At 46.0% G+C, this 10000-nt stretch overlaps 1 protein-coding gene across 2 annotated transcripts in view; it reads right to left on the bottom strand.

Annotated features, from left to right (window-relative positions):
* Positions 1-10000, bottom strand: part of LOC115363503 (neurabin-2-like) — a 44211-nt gene that overhangs the window by 25187 nt on the left and 9024 nt on the right. Inside the window, exons 2-5 of one of the 2 annotated variants that reach the window (XM_030057760.1) lie at positions 5877-6289; positions 4317-4543; positions 3273-3647; positions 1076-1783 (exon numbers count right to left, since the gene is read on the bottom strand). In XM_030057760.1, coding sequence (XP_029913620.1) covers positions 1076-1783; positions 3273-3647; positions 4317-4543; positions 5877-6195 — 1629 coding nt within the window. In that variant the 5' untranslated portion in view covers positions 6196-6289. The remainder of the gene's footprint in view (positions 1-1075; positions 1784-3272; positions 3648-4316; positions 4544-5876; positions 6290-10000) is intronic. The other variant, XM_030057761.1, reaches the window with a different exon arrangement.

Below are 10000 nucleotides of genomic sequence, written 5' to 3'. Positions count from 1 at the left end.
CTCAATAAGATCCAGCTTACTCAGAGCAGAGCAGCCCGTCTCGCCCTGAACAGCTCAATGAGAGACGGTGAGGAAGGGATGCACACCAAGAAGACACACTGAACTGTAGCCTAATCTTATTTGTTAGAAACATACGTGTTGCACAAGAACCTATTTGCCTGTACTCACAGCTCACACGTGCACGTGATCAATGTAACTACAATACAAGACATGCCTGCTGCAATAGCTTCACACCTCCTCAGCCAAAATCCAATGCAGCTAAGAAAACTGTTAGATATAGAGCCATGTTATACTGGAACAAACTACCGTTACGTCGAACACAGATAACCAGTAAGATAGGCTTTAAAAAGAAATTGAAAATAGCAATGAGACAAAAAGAAATATGTTTGCATTAAAAAGCAGATCAGGTACACAATGAGATCCTCTGAGTGAAAGTCTGATCACGTCCATTGTATTTATTGCAATGAGATATGTCTGGGTATTTTGAAACGTAATGTTATTATGCAATATGCAATGTTTGGGTATTGATATACTGCTATGTAATTTTTATTAAGTACTATACAGAATATACTGTTTGAGTACTGATATATAGAATTGTAATGTTTTATGATGTGCTATATACACTGTGTAATGTTATTTGTATGTTTGTATGTATGTGTGTATTGTTTTTTGTTTTGTTGTGTTTTGTTTTTTTTATTTTTTATTTTTTTATGTGTGGACCCCAGGAAGACTAGTTGCTGCTGCGGCAACAACTAATGGGGATCTGTAATAAAGATAAAGATAAACGTGTAAATCTCTCTGTGAGTTAAAGAGCTTGTTCCTGATCCCAGTCGTGTGTCCGATAAAAAACACGGCTGATCACGACCCTGCAGCGTCCGCTCAAACTGCCAACCAGCTCATTTAGTTGGTGAGTCAGCCGGCTAATCCACACCCAAGGTTATCACGTCCTGGGAGCGCGATCCCCTCGTCACCGGGGAGGGGCGTCCGCCGCACCGCCACGACCAAATCCAGCCAACATCAGCAGAGCGGCGGCCTGTGGGTCAGCACGCCCGGCAGGAGACACTCAGACACTCACCTTGATTGGACCGGTGCTGAACTTGATCTTCCTATTGGCCGGCGGAGGCTCCTCCTCCTCGGGGAGGCCGGGCATCTCGGTGCAGCTGGTCTCCGGCTGGTACTCCTCCTCGTCCTCCTCGTCGTCCTCGTCCTCCAGCTGGCTGCCCCCCGAGTCGTCCTCCCCCAGCCCGCTGTAGGCGCTGATATCCACCAGATCCCCCTCCGAGTAATCCTCCTTCCTCGACTCCTCGTCTTCCTCCTCCTCCTCGTTTCCTTTCCTCTCCGCCTCCCCTCCGGTCTCCTCGGAGGCGGCGGGGTGTTTCTCTCCGTTTTCCAGAGAGGCGTGGACCTCGGCCTGCACCAGCCGGGCCCCGGCCTCAGACCCCGCGGCCGAGTCCGCCTGATCCCCGGCTTCGGGCTCCTGCTCCGGGCCGGCCGTCGTACTCGAGCCCCTGGTTTCGGTCCCTGGCTGGGCCTCCACTTCTGGTTTGGCCTCAGAGGAGGAGGAGGAGGAGACAGCCGTGGAGGATGAAGAGGAGGAGGGGGAGGTGGAGAGCTGCTCTCCTGATTGTGCAGACGCCTCCTTCTCCTTCTCCTGGCTCCTGCCTGCTCCTGCTCTGCTCCTCTGAGGAGAGCCCGTCCCCTCCGGCGGCTCCGACCCCTGGCTGCCCTCAGCGCCTGCTGTCGCCTCCTCCTGCGCCTCCTCACCTGGAGGAAACAGCCTCTCCTGAGAGGAAGAGAGAGCGAGGGAGACAGAGAGAGAGTTTTAGCAGGACCTAGCAGGGTTTCTGACAGCTGCCTCTCACCTGGTCACAGGTTATCACCCCAAATTTTTCCCACTTTGTGCACCACACATACAGACTGGGGGGTGTGTGTGTGTGTGTGTGTGGGGCGGGTTCTCTCTGATTTCAAATTACTGAACCAACGTCCACCCCTTTGCTTTAACTGAGTGATGTAAGTGACGGGTTCTGTTGTCCGCCACACTAACGCCCTCAAAAAAGCCCACCACCCTGAATAATTTAAGATTTTCTTGCCTTCATGGTAACCTACACAAATTCAGATTTGAGCATTCGAGTTAAAGTCACACGTAAGTCACATGACTCCATGTCTGATTCTGTAGCACAGACCTGAACTGGGAATAGACACAATGTGACTTCATGGAGTTTACACTGATTAGAAAACCTCACATCTGAGGGAGATGGAGGGGAAAACAGACTTGTTTGTGCAGTGTGAACAGAGCCTTGGGAGATAAAGACAGACGAGTTTGACTGTTGAAGTTGTTCTTCATCGCAGGACTGTCATATCAAGATGTTCTTCTCTGTGTGAAAACGGTTTGAACAGCAGCTCATCATCTACAAACTGGCTGCTAAAATCATCTTCACATCACAATGAAATGCTGACTGAGACTTTTTGACCCTCACTCTGCACTGTAGAAATCTTGACGTGATGCCTACATTAAGAAATATTACATGCATTTTTACAGTAAAATGAGCAGGTGCAAGGTGAGAGTGGAGGGCTCTCTACCAGCAGGACGGTGGTAATGGCCCTCGGTCTGCTGCCAGCTCTGAGGCTGTATATCGAGTAACGCCCTCATTTTGGCAAACACAATCGATGTGACGCTGGACATTCTCCTGATGTCCTCATTTGACCAGGACTGCCGCTCGTCCTCCATTTTTTCTTCTCTCTGTTATGTTTCTGCTGCTGCGCTGACATCTGGACTTATCAGCTGCACCGTTGCCCCGCCCACAGCCAGGTAAGCCCCGCCCACCCGCCTTAGCTCCGCCTCAGAGCTGGGTCAGCCCTGTCTGGCCCACAGGGATCCTCTGGGCCATCAGCGGCTGGAAAGCGGGTGGGACAGTCCGGCTAATAAGCTCCTCCTCTTCACCCCCTCACCCCCCACCGCTTCAGCTTCATTCAAAGTGTTTCTGAAATGTGGCATTCTGCAGGTGAACAGATCCCAATGTCGGATCAGCCAGGCGAGTGCCTCCGTGCCACAGAAACAGTTCACTGAAAGCAGCTCACCTTTATTGACTGCAACTTTAATCATTTAATGCACAAACATGGCAACACCCTCACAGCCTTACGCCGCCAAAATGGACACATGAAAAAAAAAAACAGGAATAAGAGAAATACTCCAGGTGACTAAGTGGACCCTGAACCACAGCCTACATTACCTATTGCTGTTTTTTGTGTTTTAAATGGATTTTTCCGCTCACCTTCCTCCCGTCGGTGCCTGCCTTCACCCCCGGCGCAGGAGGTTTGGGGGGTTTGGGTGCCGGAGACGGGCCTGATGGCTTGTGGGGGAGGTGCAGATTGTTTCGCATGTCTGCCTTCTCGAACACGGCGCTGAGCTGGCTCACGGTGGGGCTGACGGCCTCCCGGGGCCCGGGGGCGGCGGCGGTGGCGGCAGCGGCGGCGGAGGGGATGGCGGCGGGGGGGTTGTCCAGCCGGTCCAGAGCCTCGGTGGAACCGTTGAAACGGGCGACGACGTCCAGACGGCCGCCCTGGAAGCCCGACGCCCGCTCCTTCTTCAGCAGGATCCGGTTTGTGGCCGCCTGCTTCTCCTGCAGGAGACACACACAGACAGACCGCTGGTGAAAAAACAGGCAGGTCAAACAGTCAGCCAACAAACCAGGCAGCCCATGAGTCAGCAAGAGAGGGAGGTGATACTTAGGGGAACAACTAAACGATTATTTTCATTTCCAGTGAAGGAGCTGTTTTTTTTTTATTAATTGTAAAAAAATGAAAAATGTAAAGATAGAAAAAAATGGCTCCTGGGAATGGAGCCCAATGTTATGAATTTAAATTGCTTCCTTCGTCTGACCAGCAGCCTCTAAAAAACAAACGATTCATTTTACAAAGATATAAACAGAGAAAAGGATAATCTTAGCATCTCAGTGAAGCTGAAACCAGACAATGTTCAGCATTTTGCCTTCATAGGGAATTAAAACCATTAATCACTTATCAAAATTACAGCAAACTGTCTGTCAATTAGCAAATTCATTTATCACCCAATCACTTCAGCACATAGTCAAGCAGAAGTCTAATCATCCATCCAGTCAGTCAGTAAATCAGTTAATAAGTCAGTCAGTCAATCAATAAAGCCATTATGCTTCACAAGTGTGATTAAATTTAAAGCCTGTTAGAAACTGCAAACTCAGTTATGGTTTCAGTAAATGCAGCAACAAAGCAGTTTCCTCTATTTTTTTTCGATAAATTTAACTTCTTGTTCCTTGAGCCCAGTTGTGTGGCCTCCTGACCTGCAGGGTGCGCTGTTCAAAGATCTTCCTGGTCTCCTGGAGCTTGGAGAGGCCGCTCGCCGAGGCCCCGTGGCCCCGCGAGCCCCCGCCCTCCCCGCCGGCCTTGGGGTCGAAGCGGTGGACCCTCTCGGACACCGTGGCGCCCAGTTTGAGCAGAGCGCTGTGGTCCACGTTCTCGTTGAGGCTGGACGCCCGGGGGAGGGACAGTTTCACCACCTGGTCCTTACCTGGGGAGGACAGGTGAGTTCATTAACAAAGCCGTTATGTTCCTTTACCTGAGCAACACCTTTAACCGTGTTAGGAGATACATGTTATTTTTACCTCATGTTTAATATGTAAAAGCTTTCTACATATGACAGTAAACAAAAGAGCAACAATTTTACTACATTTGCCGCTGTCTCCCTTCTTTCAGGCATGAAAACGGTTCAATAAAAAGGTTTTTATTTTGCAGTGAAAACAGAAAACGTTTTGTGAAGGACACATTTCAGCTTTAGTTTGCTTTGTTCACCTGAAGAAAATCCAAGTTAAAATGTACCTTCTGTCTCCTCCTGAGTGAAAAATATCTTTAATCAGGCTCAGACACTCTGAGGTGTCACTGTAAAGGAGCAGGAAAAAAAACGAGCAACTGTCGTCCTTCAACTTGCTTTACCTTTAGCTTCATTAGAGAAGTCTTTCTCTGCTTCACTGCTTTCCTGGATTTTACATTTAGTTGCAACAACAGACATGTCTTTAATTTGTTAAAGAAAATAAACTTCAAGCTCTCACCGTCAGGATTCTTTACAGGTTAATTAAAATAAACTGCTTGTGTGAAAGAAAAGTTTCTCCTGTTCAGCTTTTATTATTTTAACCTGGAAACAACAGACAGCTTTATTACTAGCCAAATAAATCTGACAAATGTCGTTGACAAATTTTCGACCATTTTCGCTAATTGAAAGAAAAATTAAAATGAGGCTTTACAAAAAATGGTAACTAACTAAAACTGTACAGTCTTTACAAATCTAACTAAAATAAACTAAAATTATAGAGAAAATGTCAAAACTTTCCTGACCTTTCTGAATCTGAGCCGGTCAAATACCCTACATTACAGAAAAACACACTGAAACAAATAAAACTAAACCAAAACTAAGCATTTTCAAAAAAAAAAAAAAAAAGAAAAGAAAAAAAAGAAAAAGAAAAAATAACTAAAATAAACTAGCAAACCTGCTTTAAAAAAACAAATTAAAACGTAGCTGAAATTGAAAACAAAAATGCGATACGATATTATAATAGAAATGCATGAAAAAATGCAAATCTAAATGAACCTTGATCACAACAAAGTATTATTATGTTGTATATTTTATTAATTGTATTGGTCTACCAGGTGACATGCAGTGGGTTGGGTTTTATGCTCTATTTAAGCATTTCCAGTCAGTTCTGTGGGTCACTGCTGTGTATTGTGATATAAATTGATCTTGATGAGCCTTTATTTTTCACATTTGACACGCTAAACTTTTTATAAGTTCATCATCTCTTCCTCAATGAAACTTATTCTGACGTTGACCCGCAGGCCAGGAGCCTCACCGACAGTTTTGGCGCCGTCCTCCTCGTCGCCGGGTGACTGCATCTGCATGAACATGTTCTTGATGCGGTGGACGTTTGAGCCGTACCTCCGGCCCCTCCCGGTCGGGCGGGGCAGGGGAGCGGGTTTGGAGGTCGGGTCAGGTCGTCCGTTGGCGGCGTTGTTGAGGTGGTCGGTGGTCTGCTTCAGCGCCGCCAGCCCTGCCTCGTAGGCGTTGCGATGGGGGGAGGGGCTCCGCAGGTTCGTGCTCCCGCCTCCCCCGCTGCTGCCCCCGGGGGTCCCGTTGCCCCCGGTGGCAGACGGGGGCTCAGTCTTCATCATGGTTGGTAAATCAAACGCACCCTGGTGAACAGCAGGCTAACAGCGATGATGATGGCAGCATTCTGGAGCCGTTTGATTTTCACCTCGTGTCCTCCTGAACCACAGACAGACAGACAGGCAGGCAGACACACAGACAGGCAGGCAGGCAGGCAGACAGACAGACAGACAGACAGGTTAGTCACTTCCTGATGAAGATGTTGTGTTTAAAGTCCACATGAAACGACCTCACATGACCTCTTCTTCCTGTAAAGCATCTTAAACAGTGACATCATCATCCTGCACGAGTGGCTGAAAATTAAAATTTCATCCAATAAAACCTTCACAAAACTTTAAACTTCCTCTCTCATCCATCTCGTCCCTTCAAAATAAAAGTGTTTCTCTCGCAAACTGAGATCCTGTTGGTTTGCACTTGTGAATGATGCTTCCCTGCACCGTGTCCCGCCCAAAACTTCCTGTTTCAACAGGAAATACATCAAATCAAGAAAGTAAAGAGTAACCCTCGGTTCCAAATCGCATACTTATACTTTTTACTTTTATTATGTACTGCAGCTGCCCTTAAAAAGTATGTAGTTTAGTATGTATTAGGACATACTAATTCTTTTTTTCCCTACTAAATAGTATGGTAGTATGGGTATTGGAACGCAGGGTCCATTTCATGGAGTCTTTAAAGGTGCATTGCACAAAATTACCAAGGATTGATTAAAATGACAACCTTTTGAAGTCACACCAAGTCCAAAAAAAACAAAACAAAACAAAAAAAAAAAAACATGCATGACAAGATTTTTAAATGAAACAATGCATCTCTGGGAGCTGTGTTGCACTGTGAAATTTTCCTTTTTTTTGGGAGGCCATGTTGATTTGTCCTCACCAAAACTCACGGTAAGAACAAATCATACCGATCAGATCAGCTGCTGGCTCATGTGTCCACGGTGGTATATGATAACTGTATGATAAAACAGACCTAACAGCTACAAACAAGTGGAACAAACAGAACTAATATGGCATCAGCGGCTGAAAACATGTGAATCCATGATGCTGAGTTCCTACTGCAAAGTGCCAGTTTGTTTCTGCAGCGTTAATATTAATATTTAGCACTTTTTTGTCGTATATTCAGATCGATTCTGGTGTGAACAGGCCTTCAGGGAAGAAAGCAAACAAACACCCAGTGAGTTGATCCGCTGGTCAGAATCATGTGAACCAACAAATGAGGCGCTTAATCCAGTTCTTCCAGTTTTGCATCGTGCAACTTTAAATGTAAAATCCTATCCTTCCAGATTAATAAATATATATATATATATTTTAAAGAGTCAAGTGCCTTAATAGGAGAATCGGCACAAAAGTAAAAGTGGCAGAGAGAAAGAGAGAGAGAGAGATTTCTATGTTTACTGACTGACATGTACAATAAATAGGAAGTGCAGATCTCCTCTTTACTGACAGCTGAGGAGAGGAGGAGGTGGAGGAGGTGAGAAAGACAGAGGAGGTGAAGTAATGAGAGAAAGGAGGAAAAAAAATCACTTCCAGCTTGAAATCTCTTCCACAGGTAAACGCTGCAGGCTGGGTTTCAGGCGAGCTTTAACTCGACATCACCTAAACATGCTGCATCTGGTCGGGGTGGGGACGAACAAATCGCTTCACTTAAGTATCGCAATGCTTTTTTTTTTTTTTTTTTCTTTACTGAATCGATTTAAAGAGAAGAATGGCATCCTTAGCCATCCTAAGGAATCCGTTGGTACCAATCATGGCACGCTGGGAAGTCGGCAAGGGGACTGGATATTTCTCTAAATTTAGGCTAAATTTTGGCAAGGGGAAAACATTTGCATTGAAATTGGCATTTTCAGGGGGTCCCTTGACCTCTGACCTCCAGCTATCGGAATAAAATTGAATTTAGAATAGAAAATAGAATAGAAATTAATCATAATAAAACTGGAAGTCACTGTATAAAATTACCTATAATGACCTCTAGCTACAAACTAGAAGAGAATTCAAAACAACAAAAATTGCAATAAGTTGTAATATTGATTAACAATTCTTACTAATTGCAATAAATAATGAATTGGCACTGAAGTATCATGATAACATCGAATCAGGAGAAAAGCATATCGCCCCAGCTCGAGTACTCGACATGGTGGATAGATCCCTTCATCCTGCTGAAGTGTTTTTGAGCAAGACAGAAGAGCAGTGTAAACACAGGGATTAATCATGGACAGTAAGGACAGTAACATCACTGAGTGGGTGCAGTGGTCTGAGGTCATTAAACACATCACCGCAGGAGGACGGCAGTCTGTGAGGTCATTAAACACATCACCACCGCAGGAGGATGGCAGTCTGTGAGGTCATTAAACACATCACCACGGGAGGATGGCGGTCTGTGAGGTCATTAAACACATCACCACGGGAGGATGGTGGTCTGTGAGGTCATTAAACACATCACCACGGGAGGATGGCAGTCTGTGAGGTCATTAAACACATCACCACGGGAGGATGGCGGTCTGTGAGGTCATTAAACACATCACCACAGGAGGACAGCAGTCAGTGAGGTCATTAAACACATCACCACCACAAGAGGACAGCGGTCTGTGAGGTCATTAAACACATCACCACAGGAGGACAGCAGTCAGTGAGGTCATTAAACACATCACCACCACAAGAGGACAGCGGTCTGTGAGGTTATTAAACACATCACCACGGGAGGATGGCGGTTTGTGAGGTCATTAAACACATGACCACAGGAGGATGGCGGTCTGTGAGGTCATTAAACACATCACCATGGGAGGATGGCGGTCTGTGAGGTCATTAAACACATCACCGCAGGAGGACGGCGGTTTGTGAGGTCATTAAACACATCACCACAGGAGGATGGCGGTCTGTGAGGTCATTAAACACATCACCGCAGGAGGATGGCGGTCTGTGAGGTCATTAAACACATCACCACAGGAGGACGGCGGTCTGTGAGGTCATTAAACACATCACCACAGGAGGATGCTGGTCTGTAAGGTCATTAAACACATCACCACGGAAGGATGCTGGTCTGTAAGGTCATTAAACACATCACCACAGGAGGACTGTGGTTTGTGAGGTCATTAAACACATCACCACAGGAGGATGGCGGTCTGTGAGGTCATTAAACACATCACCACAGGAGGATGGCGGTCTGTGAGGTCATTAAACACATCACAACAGGAGGATGGTGGTCTGTGAGGTCATTAAACACATCACCACAGGAACACCAGCAATTCTTTTCTCTAATATCAGTTTTCAAATTTCGTCTTCAAATTTCCGCCCCCATGATTTCCGGTGCTGCTGCAAAACTTCCTGAAATCCTGCACAAATACGGAGGAAGCGAACGCAGCGTACAGACAGAACGCTCTAGAGGCTTTAGGGTAATTTAGAAAGGAAACTCCTCTCATCATCCATCACCCTTAATCATCAGCAGCAAACGTCGGTGAGTCCATAACATCATTCTCTCTTTAGGAGACTAGCAGCTGCACGTGAAACCATGAATTAACAGCAAAAACTGAAACAGAAATTGTGTTCTTTCATTTAAAATGCTTTTAGTGTTTTAAACTGTTTCAGGAGGGGGAAGAAAGAACATTTTATTACTATCACTATTTTATTACAAAAGCGCAAGTGTTTAATTTGTTCTGTGTCAGGTGTTGTACTGGTTTGACATGGACAAACTGTTCCAAACGAGCTCGTCCACTTAGGAGACATCAGACGGACACCGTTTCAAACCACTGGTGCACTGAGGTTTCTTTTGAGATTGAGAATCTCTGATGCTGTCTCGACCCATGACCAGAAGCTACGG

The sequence above is a fragment of the Myripristis murdjan genome, chromosome 8 (assembly GCF_902150065.1).
Source record: "Myripristis murdjan chromosome 8, fMyrMur1.1, whole genome shotgun sequence".
In the NCBI taxonomy this organism is placed as follows: domain Eukaryota; kingdom Metazoa; phylum Chordata; class Actinopteri; order Holocentriformes; family Holocentridae; genus Myripristis; species Myripristis murdjan.
The sequence above is the reverse complement of the archived record's forward strand: the minus strand, read 5'-3'. Positions and strand labels throughout refer to the sequence as shown.